This window comes from Myotis nattereri (genome assembly GCF_964212035.1).
Source record: "Myotis nattereri genome assembly, chromosome: 2".
In the NCBI taxonomy this organism is placed as follows: Eukaryota; Metazoa; Chordata; class Mammalia; order Chiroptera; family Vespertilionidae; genus Myotis; species Myotis nattereri.
The window spans coordinates 38,880,681-38,898,706 of record NC_138076.1 but is presented as its reverse complement, the minus strand read 5'-3'; the positions used below and the strand labels follow the sequence as shown (position 1 = coordinate 38,898,706).

At 43.4% G+C, this 18,026-nt stretch overlaps 1 protein-coding gene across 1 annotated transcript in view; it reads right to left on the bottom strand.

Moving 5' to 3' along the window:
• Positions 1–6,028: 6,028 nt before the first annotated feature.
• The window catches only part of NALCN (sodium leak channel, non-selective), a 300,444-nt gene continuing 288,446 nt past the window's right edge, over positions 6,029–18,026 (bottom strand). The window contains exons 42-45 of the mRNA XM_081082492.1: positions 17,607–17,757; positions 16,101–16,250; positions 12,308–12,425; positions 6,029–7,652 (exon numbers count right to left, since the gene is read on the bottom strand). Of these exons, the coding sequence (XP_080938618.1) occupies positions 7,459–7,652; positions 12,308–12,425; positions 16,101–16,250; positions 17,607–17,757 (613 nt within the window). The 3' untranslated portion in view covers positions 6,029–7,458. The remainder of the gene's footprint in view (positions 7,653–12,307; positions 12,426–16,100; positions 16,251–17,606; positions 17,758–18,026) is intronic.

Sequence of the window (18,026 nt, the reverse complement as noted above, 5' to 3'; positions counted from 1 at the left end):
ATCAATAAGCAGATGGCTCAAGCACATACATAGGCCAAGAAATGTGGCATCTAATTAACAGTTAGATCAGGACGTGAGGCAATTGCAGAAGGAGAGTGAAGACCTTGCCCGGATGGAGGACCCCTGGATAAGAGAATCAGGGCTGGTGGTGTGACATGTCCATGCGAGGTAGCTGTCAAAGTGAGAACACAGCAACCAGGACCCTCAGGCTGTGCTCATTAGTGCCTCACAGAATTCAATGATCAATTGACCTGGCCCTAAGCAAGGCACATATCCATTACTCTGAAAAAAAAAGGCAATGGATCAAAAAGAATGAGATTCATTTTTGGGTTTGAGAATCCAGTTTGAGATTCTCCATGGGTTTGGCTCTGAAGCTCAGTCAGTTGGTAGAGCACAGAAATGAGGCATTCTCCGCAGGAAGGAGAGGCAGGATGGAGACAAAGGCAGGTTTCTGGAATGGGGAAGTTTGGTGCCCTGCACAAAGGTCAGGAAGAGACGATTTGCTAGAAGAGGCCAACACACCCCTTGCATTGGATCCCTGAGGGATATTTCCATTAATCTTTGAGTCCCACCAAGGTTGCCAAGAGAGCAAGGACTCCTTCTTGTCTCATCGCTTAAACAGGAAGAGAAAGAAGCTTTTCTCCCCTCTGTACCTGGGAGAGCCCACCGCTGAGTGTCTCCTGGCACAGAGGAAAGAATTGAGTTCACTGAGACAGTTTTCCCTGGGGTATGTGGAACGTACTAGTGTTATCGACCTGTGGCCAGCTTAATGTTTCCTAGTTGACTGTTTTGTTGTTGAGCTTTCAATGTTTCACCAGGTAAGGCCTTCCGTGATGTTTCTAATATGAAATGCAAACTCTGAAAGAGAAGGCAATGCCTGGAGTCTGATAATCCTAAAACAACTGTTCTATTGCTCCTGGAACCAATTAAGACAGAGGAGGTCAAGCTGTACCTGTGGGAGGTGATGTGTCTCTGAAGTCTGTTGACTCAGCTTGTGAATTAGGATTAGTGCCTTGACATCAAGTAAACACATTAAAAACTAAGCTTGTTGTTTTTTGGAAAAAGGACAACTGGTTGGATTCTGTTGACAGATGAGTGACCATATCTCAGGTTGCACTAACCAACTACAGGGAATAAAATGATACTCATTGTGATGGTTAAATTTATGTGTCGACTTGGTCAGGCTGTGGTGCCAAGTTGTTTGTTCAAACACTAATTTAGATGTTGTTGTGAAGGTATTTTTTAGATACGATTAACACTTAAATCATGAGGCTTTGAGTAAAACCAATCACCCTCCATAATATGTGTCTCGTTCACTCAGTTGAAGGTCTTAAGAGCAAAAACTGAGGTTTGCAAAAAATGAAGGAATTCTCCCTCAAGATTATAAACAGAAATCCTGCCTCAGTTTCCAGCTTGCAGATTTTGATTTCAAAGCTGTAATGTTACTCTTGTTGAATTTTGAGCCTGTTGGCCTGCCATATAGATTTTGGAATCGTTATCAACCCACAATTGTATTATCCAATTCCTTAAAATAAATCTCTCTATAAATGTCCCATTAGTTCTGTTCTCTTGAGAACCCTGACCTATACTCATTCTGTGTATTCCAAATGAAGTGCTCTCCCTTACCAGACAGATTGGTCTCTAGCCTAGTTGTCTGCAAGCACGAGTGAGATAAGAATGATCTATTTCCAAGAATGAAGGGCTAGAGTAAAGACTATATTTCCCCCTCCATCTCCTTCCTTATCCTTTGTCCTTATCTGAATCTTTCCAATGCACTCTTATGCTTCAAGAGTGTTACCTACTTTAATACTTTTATGTCTCCACAAGTAGAAATTAAATAGAGTGCCTAAGAGGATGCAGGTAATTCAAATCAAAAGTTCCCTTTCTCTAACATAATTTATGGGTATAATTCTCTTCCTTGAGATCTTGGCTAAAGAAGAATTTTCTATATAATGTTACTCTGCTATTTCTGACTATCCTTGGTCAAATTACTAATTTATTATTTTAGACGGTTTTAACTTAGAATGCAAAGGTACCACCATGAATATGTATTTATTTACAGAGAGCCCATGGGCCCTAGCCCATTTCTGCACCTACAAGTGGGTTTGATCTCATTTAAAAGCTAAACATCTCAGTGGCTAGTCAGATATTAGGAACACTACTAGGAAGGATGCATCAAAACAAATGTTTCCACTTAGTGGTATTTTGGAATCACAGACCACATCTATACAAAATGGAGTGACAAATATCAATTTATGAAAGGAACACAATGAAGCTACATAATTCCTCTTTAGGTTGGTTGATTCTGTAACCAAGCCTTAAAAATTGACATTGGCATTGTACCACTGCCTGTGAAGAGAGAATGAGAAAGAACTTCAAATCTGTCTCTAAATAAACCATCCGTGGCTTAATTCAATGGAGAATGATGCCAGCCTCCTTATGATTCAAATGAGATTTAGATGTTTACTAGGCATGTTACAGGATAATTTTTAAGTTGAATGGGGGACATATAGCGTTGTGGCAAAAAATAATAAAATATTACATTTAAATCAGGTAAACCGCCATTTGTGACAACATGGATGGAGCCTGAGAGCATTTAAAGGAGACCAAACCCACCTGAAGGTGCAGAAATGGGCTAGGTCCCATGGGATCTCTGCAAATCTATCTATCTATCTATCTATCTATCTGTCTATCTATCTATCTATCTATCTATCTATCTATCTATCTGAAAGCCTAATATGCAAATTGTACCCACAGGAGTTTTACCGGGAGAATGATGGCTCACTATGACGTGGGCTGAAAACCAGAATGAAGGCAGTCCCTGGCCAGCAGCCGGAAGGCCCCAGTCAGCCCTGATCACAAATTTCGTGCACCAGGCCTCTAGTAAATATATATGAATGGTGGTACTTTTGCATTATAAGCCATGTCAAAAACCATCTAAAATAATAAATCAGTAATTTGACCAGGGACTATCAGAAATAGCAGAGTAACATTTTATAGAAAATTCTTCTTTAGCCAAGATCTCAAGTAAAATAAGTCAGGGAAAGACAAATATCATATGATCTCACATACATGTGGAATCTGAAAGCAAACAAACAAACAAACAAAAACCAAGCTCATAGATACAGAGAACAAATTGCTAGTTGCTAGAGGTAGGGGTGGACAAAATGGGTAAAGGGGGTCAAAAGATACAAACTTCCAGTTATAAAAGAAATAAGTCATAAGGATGTAATGTACAGCATGGTAGTTATAGTTAATATTTGAACTAGATATATTGCATATTTGAACATTGCTAAGTGAGTAAATCTTAAAAGTTCTCATTACAAGCAAAGGAAATTATAACTATGTATGGTGACAGATGTTACCTAGACATATTGTGGTGATCATTTCACAATATATACAAACATTGAACCATAGTTGTACACCTGAAACGAATATAATGTGATATTTCATTATACCTCAATTAAAAACAGTAACAACAACAACAAAAACAAACAAACAAAAAACCGGATGAACTGGTCCAATATAGAAAGCAAGCAGATATGAAAGAATAATTTAAGGGTAGTATTGGAATTGTTTTGCTATTTCAATTTAGCGACTTGCTTTTGGGATCAGGTGACAGGATGTATTTTAATGACTTGTTTCTTTTTCTCCGCATTTTGGCTGCTTCCCTGTGTTGATAGAATGGCTTTGTGTGCTAGGTGTCCTATAGGGCCCAGTGGCTCAGCCTCCCCAATTACCTGAGGTGGACACTCTTTGTGCACCCCTTTGTGGGCTGTGTGCATAGTCTTGTTGTAGTTAAGCCTTGATTGTTGTTGTTATCACTGGGAGGAATTGACCTCCAGGCCAATTGGCTGTGAGAATCAGCTGTGTCTACGGTGGGAGAACTTCTGTGCTGGAGAAACCCTTTTGGAGCAAAACTTGCTTCAGTGGGGCTTTGGTGTTCACTGAGTCTGCCCCCTTAGTGTGTCCCTTATGGATCTGAGGAGTTGTAATCTGGATGGTCCCAATCTGACCACTGGGTACACTGTCTCCTGGATCTCTAAGGAGGTGCTAATCTAGCCTCTGCCTGAGGCTACCCAGCAGGAGCTATGGAGAAATCTGCAGATTCCTCTTCCTTGTTTGGGTTTTGGAGGTGCCCAGATGAGGCCCAGCTGTGAAGCAATGCAAGCTGCTGTGGGGCCTTGGGCTTTCTTTTGGAAGTTCTGGGTCTCTCTGACCCAGCTGCAGTTTGTTAGGTAATTTTAGATTGCAAGGGGCCAGGCCATTCATATGCAAAAGCCTCTGCGCACAGCTTGGGTGGGGCGGGGTCTCAGGGAATCAACAGGGTGGAGCAAACAGCTATGGCTGATCCTCAGCCCTGCCCTAAGAGGCCTTGGGTCTTAGTGTCCAGGGTCTCACTGTTCCACGGTAATCACTGCAAGCACCTCTGAGAGAAAGCCACCCTCGAGTTCCACCTGATGCCAGACAGTCCAGTTTCTCCCCATATGAGTCTGGGTCCCCAGAGACTCGCCTGGAACTGGAGTTCAGAGCAGTCAGGAGCTTGTGACTCCCTCCCAATTGAAAAAGACAACCGTGTCCTCAGTTGCCAGCCCATTCTGCAGGAGCCTCCGTAACTCTGCACTTTACTTTCGCACCTCCTCTGAGTCTCAGTGTGCTTTTCTCTTTCCTTCTAGCTGTAGAATTTCCACTCAGCCAGCCTTCCTGTGGTTCTGGATGATGTCTGTTTTGTCTTTTAGTTGTAATTTTGAAGTGGTTGTGCGAGGCAGCAATTTCAGGTGTTTACCTATGCCGCCATCTTGGTTTCTCCCTGGGTTCTCATCTTTATCCCAATTTCAACTAGGGTTGCCTGCTTTTGCCCAGTTAGTATTTTGGAATCCTTGGAGGACTTTACTTGAAAAAGAGTGCCACTGCTAAGCAATGTATTGAAAACCACCTATTTATGCACAGTATGTCACTTCCTACAAAGAAACAGGTAAACATATCAAGCCCCTGGCTGCGGAAACGGCTCTTGCTTCACACTTTATAACTCTTGTTCTTCTTCTACGTGCCCTGTCTTATTCATCTTGGGCAGGGCATAAATGGTCATTCCCTGCTGGTGGGTGTTGCTCTCAAACCGTCACTGAGAATAGAGTGAATGGCATTGGTCTGGCCATTCTCTCCATCCTCGTTCCCTCTGAGTCCCCTTGAATTGCCATATGTGCTATGCATGTGTGGTCTGTTCCTCTTGAGGGTTCTGTGTCAAGTATTCTATTGCTTATGCTTCTGGTGCCCTTGGACACAACAGCATCCTTTAATTAAAGGCAGTAGGTAGCATGATGACAGGATTAGTATCAGTGTCTGGCCTCCCTAAGGGCCAGGGAGCATTGTGGCCAGTTTTCCCATCTGCATAACCAGACTGTTATATGTTTATGAAAAATCAAAGAGAGGGTGGCAGTTTTTTTTGTGTGTTTGTGTGTTTTTTCTCTCAGCTTGCAGTCTGCTTTACCGGCTTCAGGAAAATAGTGGAGATAAGTCCCACGGGAATTGTTTGGCTATTTCACTTCACTGAAAATGTAGGGTGCTGTGGCTTTAAATGCATTGCTATTCTGCCCCTTGCTTCACTGCAGAATGAACAACAGTGATGTTCTGCTGAACAAAAATTACAGACATTTTAGGAAGGGCTCAGCAGTTTTGTGAGAAGGAAGCTGTATTACTCGAATATAATGAGCCAAAAGAGAAAAAAATAAAGATCTGGTTTTCATGCATTAGTAAAGACCCAAGCCCTGGCCATGTCACATCCTTGTCTGCTTTGTTATGGGTTTGGAAGGTACTGGGTATTCACTTAGCCGGCGGGCACAAATGTGAAAGGAACTTAGAAGCTGAGCTGGGATGAATATCAGGGATAGAGCTTTTGTTAACTAATTATAGACAGAATATTCAGAAATAGAGAGTTTGCAAAGTGCCAGCAATCTGGTGGCCCTACCCACAAGCCCCCCACCCCACATATACAAAAAGGGTTTAGAAATCATCATCAATTCAGAGAAAATTCTTTTACAAATTCAATATTTATTTCATTTTATTATATACAAAAAGTAAATGCCAAATGAACATAAAATGAAATAAAATCCTTTCAGCTGCACTGACTTTAATTGCCCATTACCTGATAATCACAATTAATCATAGAAACAATAGACTGTCACCACAATGTTAAAAGTGTTATACAGAAAGATTGTGATATTTGGCTATTTTAAAAATGTTACACAGAGAAAAAGAAATCATAAAGCAGCTGGGATGGGGTGAATGTTCAGAGGATACTGAGATAATCACTCTGTTCAAAGAGATCATCTAAATAGCAAATCTTCAGTCAAGAATAATGTAGTCAAAGCTCAATCTCACATCTACTTGGTTGACTCAGCCTAAGTGGGCCAACAGTAATCACTTTGCATTTTAATTTTCCCACAGAACACAAGTACAGTTGGGGGTGTGGAATAAACTATGAGTTCAGAGAAGATTTGCAGAGTACCATTATTTCCATAGGAGAGTCTGCTAGCAGGGGAATCATTTGGAATTAAACACAGCGATGGTGTGTTGCAATCAACTCATGTCTTTGTTGATTTATGGCACAAAGGGCATATTTTGGGTAAAAAATAAAGCCAATGATGGCATCACACATGCAAAGATTTTTAAAAATAAGCTGAATTGTTTTTACACTTTTTTCTAAACTCAATTATTAAAATACTTTTTGAGGAATTCAACATCTTTCCATAAGTATGTCTGTCAAGTGACTTCTATAAGGCTTGTTTTAAATCATTTAGCAACATGTGTCAATTTCTTTGTCTGGTACCTGCACACACAATTCTCTTGGAAGAGGCAAAAATTTCACTGGGGTGACTGAGGACAGAAATTGACTTGTTCTGACCTCTAAATATCTTGTGTATATTTTTTAAAAATAACACAAGGAAAAGAATATACTTCTAAAAATTCAGAATCTGTCGTTTGTAAAATTATTATCATTTTTAGCATGAGCTCGGTGCTGACCTTTTCAGATCAATTATAAATAATCAATTCCCCCAAGAGAAATATTTCTAGTGGAAGTGGGAAAAACATGAACTAAAGATATAGCTCCTGTACCATATATATGAGCCGCTTTGGGCTTAGCACACTTTCAGGGGTGGTAATAATATATAAGAGCACATATGAATATATATCTCAGTTTACATAGACAGAATATGTAGAATTTTTGAACAATCTATATCTGGTGATATATATGGTCGAGCTATATCTTTAGTTTCATGTTTTTCCCTTCCACTAGAAAATATTTCTCTTGGGATTGATTATTTATAATTGATCTGAAAAGACAGATGCCTTTCTACGCAGGACAAATTGGAATTCAATGATGGACTGTTGACTGGACAATGGAGGAAAATATTAGAAAGTACTTTTCACCATTAGACTGCCATCTGCATTGATTTCCACCTAAATATCCAGAAGGTCATCTCCACTTTCGTCGCTCTCCACGGTCAGCTGCCGGGTCCACCACTTCTTAACTTCAGAACCACAGGAAGCTGTGTCAGTCATGGGGTTCATTTTGCACACCACAGATTTCATGGTTGTCCGCCCTCCAAACCGTAAGTTGACTGAAGACACTGAATGGCTTATTGGCTTTGGTGCTGTGGAATTAACCAAAGTCCTATGAGCAAAATGGCGTTTTACTGTGTTGTAAGTCATTCCTGAGAAACCATGATATTCCCATCTAATGCTTTTGATGAACAAGTCCTATCCTTTTGAGTATGAGAAGATGTTGAGTATGAAACCCTTTCAGCACTGGATTCTTTACATTCATAATGGGCTTTAAAATTATCTTCATGGACAACTAGTAATACCATTTGAAAAAAAAAGTGCTGCTTGTCTCTTGCAAAAATGAAAATTTTTTTTAAAAAGTTCCAATATGGACAAATATAAGTGTCATAGAAATATTTGTGACTCAGTGCTCATTAGTATTATTCATATTTAAAAAAAGGAAAAGAAGGACTGTAATGAATAGTAGTGGAGAGGAAGTAATGCAGAAGGTATGGAAAGAATAATGTGGGTAAATACTCTTTTTTTGGTAAAAATAAATTGAAGTATAGTTTCAGTGAAAAAGGAATGGTTTTGGAAATTATTTAAAATTTGCTCATGGCATTCATCCTTCCAATCCATGAATCTGACTGAAGCAGAGTGTCTGAAGACTTTGTTGACACACTCATGGCTTTGGGATTCCACAGTTATGGTTTTGGGTCCCATTCTGTGACCTGTGGGTGTAACTAAAGGCAAGTTCATGTCCTGAAACCCATTTCCTCAATTGTAAAATGAAGATAATGCAAGTTTTCTCACTGGACTATTATGAGAATTAAAATAGATTAAATGAGATGACCTACGAAAATGCATAGCAGAACTATCATATGATCCAGCATTCCCACTTCTGGGTATATATATTTGAAGAAAGTAAAATAATTATCTTGAAGAGACAGCTGCACTCTCTTGTTTATAGCAATGTTATTCACAATAGTCAAGATATGAAAATAACCTAAGTATCCTTCAATTGATAAATGGTTAAATAAATTGTGATATACAAATTGTGATAACCAAATATTATTCAACCTTAAGAAAGAAATCCTGCAATTTGCAACAATATATATAAATATACATGACATTATGCTGAGTAAAATAACCTAGATAGAGAAAGCAAAATACTCTGTGATCTCATTTATATATGGAATCCCAAAATGTCAAAATTCACAGAAGCAAAGAGAGCAAATATAGTAGAATTTTGGTTACCAGGGTTGGGAGATGGGGAAAATAGGGAGATGGTCAAAGGGTACAAAGTTGCAGTTATGTAAAATGAATAATTCTGGAGATCTAATGTGCAACATGGTGACCATCTACACTAATAAAAGAGAAAAATGGTAATTGGCGTACGGCAATACCGTTTTCATTGGCTAATTGGGGCTATATGCAAATTAACTGTCAACTAAGATTGGCAGTTAAATGCCAACTAAGATTGGCAGTTAACTGCCAACAAGATGGCGGCTAATTTGCATATGTAGGCACAATGCAGGGAGGCGAAAGGGAAAGTAGGAAGAAGCCCCCTGCCACTGACAGTGATCTGAAACCCAGGGGGGAGCTAAGAGCTGGGGAGCAGGACAAAGGCGGCCCTGGGGCTGCCTTTGCCCTGCCCCCCAGCCAGATCGGAGAATCAGGCGCCTTTGCCGCCCTGGCCAGTGATAGCAGGAAGTAGGGGTGGAGCCAGCGATGGGAGCTGGGCACGGTCGAAGCTGGCAGTCCCGGGAGCTAGGGGTCCCTTGCCTGGGCCTAAAGCGGAGCCCATGATCGCGGCGCCCCCCGCTGCCACTGCAGGTCCCCGCTGCCTGGGCCGGACGCCTAGGCCAGAGGAGTTAGGCCTGGGCAGGGGTGGAGCCTGCAACCGTGGGGAGCTGGGGGTCCCCTGCCCAGGCCTGACACCTCTGCCAGAGGCCTCAGGCCTGGTCAAGGGGCCGATCCGGTGATTGGTGATTGGAGGGTGATGAGGGTCAACTCCTCTGGCCGAGGCATCAGGCCTGGGTGGGGGGCGGAGCCGGGGATATGATGGTCCCCTTGCCCAGGCCTGAAGCCTGGGTCAGAGGCGTCAGGCTTGGGCGGGGGTGGAGCAAGTGATCAGAGGGAGATGGGGGTCCCCTGCCCAGGCATGATTCCTTGGCCAGAGGCCTCAGGCCTGGGCGGGGGCCAGAGCCAGTGATTGGGGGGAGATGGAGGTCCCCTGTCCAAGCCTGACACCTCTGGCGGAGGCGTCAGGCCTGGGCAAGGGGCCGATCAGGCGATCGGAGGGTGATGGGGGTCAACGCCTGAGGGCTCCCAGTATGTGAGAGGGGGCAGGCTGGGCTGAGGGACACTCTCTCCCGCCCCCCACACCCAGTGCACGAATTTCATGCACCGGGCCTCTAGTCTATATAATAAAAGCCCAGCGACCATTATGGTGGAATGACCAGAATGACTGGTCGCTATGATGTGCACTGACCACCAGGGGGCAGATGCTCAATGCAGAAGCTGCCCCCTGGTGGTCAGTGCACTCTCACAGCTGGAGTGCCACTCAGCCAGAAGCCGGGTTCATGGCTGGAAAGGGCAGCAGTGGTGGCAGGAGCCTCTCCCACCTCTGTGGCAGCACTAAGGAATGGCAAGCCAAGAGGTAAGGAGAGAGCAGGTGGGCAGTTAGGACCGAGGGGTCCAGATTGCAAGAGGGATATCCGACTGCCGGTTTAGGTCTGATTGTGCCTAAACTGGCAGTCGGACATCTCCTGAGAGGTCCCATATTGCGAGAGGGTGCAGGCCAGGCTGAGGGACCTCCTTCCCCTGCACGAATTCCATGCATCAGGCCTCTGGTAGTTAATAAGACTGTATTGTATACATGAAATCTGCTGAGAGAGTAGATATTAAGTGTTCTCACCACAGACAAAAATGGCAAGTATATGAGCTGATGAATATATGTTGGCTGCAGCAATCTTTTCACAATGTATAGGTTAATAGAAACATCACATTATACACTTTAAATATATGCTTTTCAATAACAAGTAAAATAAAAAGGGGGAAGGGGGAAAAAAAGAAGAAAACGCATAGCATGGTACCTAGTACATTGTTGGTGTCCCCTTAAAATGCCTTTTCCTGCCTTTGCCTCTTCAAACTCAGCCTGCCCCAATAGCATGCCTCTTTAGTTACCACCATTTCTGACACGGGGGCCACCTAAGCTTGGGCCATTAGAGGAACTTTTGACAACATCCTTTCTTTTATGCATTTCAGTGAACCCCAAGGACTGCACTTCCCCTAGGTCAGTGGTCGGCAAACTCATTAGTCAACAGAGCCAAATATCAACAGTACAACGACTGAAATTTCTTTTGAGAGCCAAATTTTTTAAACTTAAACTATATAGGTAGGTACATTGTTATTAACTTAATTAGGGTACTCCTAAGGCTTAGGAAGAGCCATACTCAAGGGGCCAAAGAGCCGCATGTGGCTCGCGAGCCGCAGTTTGCCGACCATGGGACTAGGTCATCTCTCCTACTTGTTGCTCCATGGTCTGGACCACTGCCACCAGCTTTGGCCATGTTGTCACCTCATGCCCAGATTAGGTATCATCCTCTGGCTCCTAACGCTGTCTCCAGGCTCACTCTCTATTCTACTGCCAAGTCACTCTCCCTAAAGCACAAATTCCAAATGCCATGTCTTGCTCAGGAACCTGTACTGGTTCCTAGTAGCTACAGGATGAAGTTGAAACCACTCAGCCTGTAACTTACAGCTTTTCATGGCCTGGCCCCACCACCTACTCAACCTCATTTCCCATCACTCCCAGCTTTGTTTTCCCAGGCAGAAGCTAGCTTCCCTCTGATCCCTAAATAATAAACTCCTGGATGTGAAAAAAAGATATTTTCCTTCTGATGTTAAGATCCACTGAACAACTTTTAGTCTCAAAATCTAGTTACACTGTCTTCTGCTTTGTGGAACAGACATGCTACAGAAGAGTTTGCAACATCATCCACCTTCTCATTGGATTGGGCCGAAGAAGGGGAACAATTAAGGAGCATTAGGAAGCCCCTATTTTATCGTGGATTCAATTATTTAAACAGAAAACCACATATGGGGGACAGTGGGCTGTGCAGATCATTGCTCCCCTCCACTTCTGAGTGCCCTTAATGGGATTGTCCTGGCTTTCCAAAACCCCATGTTCTCCTAGAAAAAAATTATCTCACTGAATGTGAAAAAGAATAGGATTGTGAGGATTAAGTGAGGGAACACACACAATGCACGTATAATACTGACTGGCACACAGTAACTAGTATAGCACTAATATACATCATATATCATATATATCATATATCATATCATATGTATTATACTATGCAAGTTTTGTTGTTCCTTCTTTGAGAACTGTGGCATTTTTTAAATGATCATATCTATTCACTTCCTCTTAGATTAAATAAATTTTGCTATGTTTGCGAACGCCTTAAATACTCAGGAAGCCCTTGGAAATCCTCTTTTTTAAAATGATCTTGGCTATGATGCCTCACTTTGTTAATAAGTATTGCCTTCTCAACCACAGTAACTGAAAACGAGGGCCAATCCAGTGCTATTTAGAGAAGTTATTTTGAGGGAAGTATCTTTGATAAGAAGATATATTTTCCATGTCTATAAATAACTTCAGATGCAGACCCTTATTTTGAAATCTAAGGTCCCAACACACAGAATGTCAACAACTTAAAATGCCTCAATCAATGGAGAAAGGACTTGGTGCACATACCGGAGGGCAGACGCCACTGCCCGAACTTCCTCTGGGGCTTCCCTGCGTCCCCTGCGTCTTGACGACTCCCCCCTCTGTCCGACAGGGTGGGGCTCAGAAGCTGCTGCTGGCTGCTAGTCTGCAGGGGGAAGAAGAGAGCAGTGACTTTCTGAACCCTATGCTCTCCTCCCTCTTTCTGCATCATGGGCCTGTCCCTCCTTTTGTTTTGAGAAAGTTAGAAAACGTGCTTATGGGTGGATGAGTGGGTGAAAAAGTTGTGGTACATATACTAGTGCACAATGGAATACTATCTGGCCACAAAAAAGAGTGCAGTTGAACCTTTTGCAACAGCAAAAGGATGGACTAGAGGGTATTATGCTACATGAAATAAGTCAGACAGAGAAAAACAAATACTATATAATTTTACTTGTATGTGGAATAGAAAGAACAAAATAAACAAACAAAATTGAAACAGACTCATAAATATAGAGAACAGATTGATGGTTGCCAGAGGGGAGTGGGGGAGGGGGCGCTGGGTGAAAAAGGTGAAGGGATTAAGAAGTACAAATTGGTAGTTACAAAATAGTCATGGGGATGTAAAGTACGGCATAAGGAATATAGCTAATAATCTATACTAATAAAAGGGCAATATGCTAATTAGACTGGGTAGACTGGACGTCTTCTGGTCATCCTTCTGGACAAAGCCACGGTGGCGGGGGCCGAGGCAGAGGCAGTTAGGGACAATCAGGCTGGCAGGGGAGAGAGGTTAGGGGCAATCAGGCAGGTAAGCAGAGGCGGTTAGGCCAGCAGGGGAGAGCAGCTAGTGGCAATCAAGCCAGTAGGGGAGAGCAGTTAGGGGTTATTAGGCCGGCAGGGGAGAGAGCAGTTAGGGGTGATCAGGCCAGCAGGGGAGCAGTTAGAGGCATCAGGCAGGCAGGCAGGCAGGCAGGCAGGCAGGCAGAGGCAGTTAGGGGTGATCAGGCAGGCAGGCAGAGGGGTTAGGGGTGAACAGGCAGGCAGGCAGAGGGGTTAGGGGCCATCAGGCAGGCAGGCAGGAGCCAGTGGTCCCGGATTAGAGAGGGTGCAGGCCGGGCTGAGGGGACCCCCCCACCCCCCGCACGAATTTCATGCACCGGGCCTCTAGTATAGTCAATAACTATGTATGGGGGTCAGTAGGTAGTTGGAATACCAGGTTGTGGGGGGGGGGGGGAAGGGGGACCACTCTGTAAAGTACATGATTTCTAACCACTATGCTAATCAGTTGAAACTAATACAGAATCATAATGAATGTAAACTATAATTGAAAAAAGAAAATGACAGGAAACTAGTGGGAAAAACAATATGGACCTATAATGTCCACAATGGGGAAAGGAAAAGTGAAATTGAGTAAAAAAGAGGCAAGGAAAGTGAGAGTCACCACTGCACACTGTGAGAAAAGGATCCCTACTCTTCAAGTAGTGTCTTTTCTTTGACTCCCCTCAAGGAACCCTCCACCCCCATGTCCACATTCCCTCCACACCTGGTAAACATCTACTAGAGTAGTGTACCCCCAATCAATTCAATAAAAGACTAAAGTCAAAGAGAAATGCTGAGACTCTCCACACATTCCAGGAAGGAAGTGGGGGGGTGAGGGGGCGGGGGGCGGCAGGCACTGCCTGGCTTGGGGGAAGCATGCTCTTGCCAACCTGAAGGTCAATGCCAAGAGCTTCAGAAAGAAAATTCTCCACAGACAAAGCTGGGATGGGCTTTGGAGGAGATCAAATCTTATATCAATGAAGACTGAAGTCTCTCACTTACATGTGGAATCTAATGAAAAAGTAAGCTAAGGAACAAAACTGAAACAGAGGCATGGATACAGGGGACAGACTGACAGCTGTCAGGGATGTTGGGGGACTGGATGAAAGACAACAGTGTGGTGATAGCCAGAGGGAAGTGGAAGGAGAATGGGGGGTAGGAGGAGGTGGGCAAAGGGGGGTGAAATGGAGTCGGAAAGACACTTTGCTTGGGGCAATGAATACACGACACAGTGTGCAGATGATGTTTTATTGAGTTGTACACGTGAAACCTGTACCCCCAATCAATTCAATAAAAGACTAAAGTCAAAGAGAAATGCTGAGACTCTCCACACATGTTACCCACCCTCTGGTTCACCCTCACCTTCCCCTTTCCTATCAGCACATTGGCCTTCACATTGCTTCAATATCCCCTTTGGATGTTTTGGGTACTTCTTGGGTGTTTTTGCTCTTTTAACCTAAAACCAGAGAGCTCTGCAATCATCACTTTCCCTGACTCATCATCCCCATCTGACTATCCTGACCTTATCTCAGCCCTACACCTCAGGCACTGCAGCCCGCCTCAGGGCACATAGGTGGCAGGGCCATTGTAGAAACCTCCATATCCCTCTTTGTTGACTGTCTCCTAAACAAGTGCCTGTAATTGGTGGCAGATGATTCCTACAGGCTGGGGCGCCAACAACATGAAATCCACTCAAATCTGGGCTATAAACAAGAGGGCTCTTTGGAGCATCCCACTGGGCCACCAAGCCTCAGGCGTCAGTGTTTATCGCTGGCCCCTGACTGTGTCACCATACAATCGTAAGTCTGATGCTGTCGGAGCGGGGAGGAGGGGGGTGGACTCTCAGAATGCTGGATCAACTCCACCCAGTCCATAACTGCATCCTCACAAAGGGCAGGGCCTCTGCCAGCTGTCTTGCCGCACAGGGCTCTCCAGGACACTGGGGACTCTGTGGTATTTTTATGGACATGTACATTGAGTTTGGAAATGAAACTATGCTGTGCCCTAGTAAATAGGAAGCCTTCAAGTTAATCATCCCCAAACTCTTCCCTATGCTCTTCTCATGCCCAACTGAGGAAGAACAAATCCTCAATTTAAGGAGGAGGAAGGTCAATTTCAAACCTTTTCATTGATTTTACTGCAAGTTTCTATGACTTGGTAGGAGAAAACATTTAGGGCAGAGCTTCAGGCAAACCCTGTTCTCCTAAATCAGGGGTGGGGAACCTTTTTATGCCAAAGGGCCATTTGGATATTTATAACATTATTCGAGGGCCATACAAAATTATCAACTTAAAAATTAGCCTGCTATATTTGGTCAAACATGTAATTAACTCATCCCTAATGCCTTGGCAGGGATGACCAAATGAATTCTTAGGCCTTATATGTATGGCCCATGGGCCAGACATTCTCCATCCCTGTCCTAAATCAAGTGATATTGCCAGACTTAAATTAAGCCCTTATAGAGGTGATATTAACTCTTTAGACAGACAGAGAGGGGGGTGGGGAGGAAGAGAGAGAGAGAGAGAGAGAGAGAGAGAGAGAGAGAGAGAGAGATCAACAGTATTTTAAAATCCAGGGCATTAACATTATTTTAGTATCCATACAAATCAGAATCTTTTCAAATAATCTCAATTAACTCAGGGACCACAAAGACATAAATATAATATTGGATCACCCTATTCCAATTGTTGTTTTTAAATCCTCACCCAAGGATATTTTTCCATTGATTTATAGAGAGAATGGAAGAGAGAGGGAATGCACAAGCCTGGGCTGGGATGGAGCCTGCAACCAAGGTATGTGCCCTTGACCAGAATCAAACCAGGGACCTTTCAGTCCATAGGCCAACGCTCTATCCACTGAGCCAAACTGGCCAGGGCCAATGGTTATTGTTTTTTAATGTAAAACCTTCCTATTAGATATATTGTCACCTTATTTGAAATGGCTGTGAACAGCACCAGTTTACCTTTTATTTTAAACATGCACAGAATATCCTTGAATGAAAGACACCTCATACTCATACCTCAGGTTGCATGTTATTATCCTGACTGTTGGCGTTCATGTCTTCACTGGGCTGGGTGGTCTCGATACTGGGGGGATTCAGAAACCGGCTCAGCTCCTGCTGCTGGCTCTCTCTCAGGCTGTGGATGATGCTGCACGACTGCTGCTGTTTCTATGGAAATATGATCATTCTTGCAGGAACGGAAAAATCAGCCCACCGTCCTTCTGCCCCACCAGTCAGTCATATTTTCTTCTCTCTGCTCCAAAGACCCTGTAGGCTTGGTGGCCTCTTAGGAACTTTCAACTAATTTCGGAACTTTCAAGGGCCATTAACTAATTTCTTTTCTAGACTCCCATAAAGAAAGGCTTAGAGGCTTAGAATTGTTTACCCGTTCTATGTTCATTTGCATAACCATTGGGAGTAATGTTCACTGGTACTAGCTTGTATTTTATTTAAATTAGAATTCTTAAATCACTAATGTTGTTGGTGATCTGATTTTCGCCCCTTCTTATTTAATTCTATGCTCGCTAAGCCTACGTGGATCGCCCTTTCCTCTAAGATGTAAGAGGCAGAGAGTCTTGGGTGCAGAAGTGAAATCCTCATTTTTGTCTTGGTTCTGGACTGGAGCGGGCCGGTCCAGTAGGCTGATCTGTCTTGGCACACACCGGGACCAGGGCAGCCTGATGGTGGGCCTGCACTCCCTGAGTCCTTGCAGGGCCGCTGGACTGCAGATTCTATCCCTGCATCTAGCAGAGCTATGGTGGACCAGCTGTGACAGGTGCCTGGCTATAGGAGATTGGGGTGTTGGGTTTTTCTGGGGCCCTTAATTCATCCAATAGAAAGATGTGTTTCTGCAGTTGATGTTCTGAAAAACAGGATTTTAAAAATCTATTATGTAGAAATGGTTAGTGATTAATTTGATTTTCCCCCTATGTGTAAAGCATAAGTCAAAAGCATTCATAAAATTAATTACCTAATAGAAATGCCCATTGTGAACACAGTGTATGCAAACACAGTTAATGCTCATGTTCATGGATTTAAGAGTTAGAGAATCTCATAGGCTTATAGGTCAGGAAGCAGCAAACAGATCGCTACACTCCCAGGAGAGGTGGTCTTTAATTAAAGATCACACAGAATTATCAACAATATGTTGGAGATTTTTAGGAACAAATGAAAAGTAGTTTTGTAAATTCAGTTGCCAGTCAATATGTAGAGACTGCTGGCAGTTTAAACAGCTGAGATTAATAAATGGACAGCATGAATATTGTAATATCAACGAACTGCTTCTGAAACAGTCACACTCTATTATAAAAATGTGATTTAATGGAAGCTTCTTATGGACTCTGCTCAAGAGGGTACCACTGGATTTGGACTAGAGTTAAGGTCTGAATCATCATCTGACCATGGTAAGTGGAAGAAGTTGACATAGTTGAAAGAATATAAGGCTAATCACAGAAAGATCTAATCCCCTTGTTCAGGAAGCTCTGGAGGAGGAAATAAAACCCCAGATGCTCCTGGGTCACTCACGGCTCTGATGCGCTTTAAGCACTTCTTCAGCCACATGCGGATGGTCTGCTTGGCCACTTCCTCCTCAATGGTGTACTCCAGCTGCTCCCTCGCAAGCAGTTCCTCCAACTGCAGACTCTTCCGGATGTCAACCGACCGGTAGGAGAGCATGCTGTTGGGGAAATACAACAGCAATTGCAGCTCTGATTTACCTGGGATTTAGACTCTTAGATATCTCAAAGTTCAGAGAGGTCATCACTCAGTCCTACCAGTGGAGCAGTCTGATGCCACCCTGACTAACTGGGTGGCTTGGGCTAGTTATGTCACCTCACTGCCTCTCTTCGCTCATCTGTAAAATGGGCATCGTCATGGTACCTACTTTGTTAAATGATGAAATATGTTGATTTAGTGAGGTGATTATAACAGTAAGTTTCTGTAAAA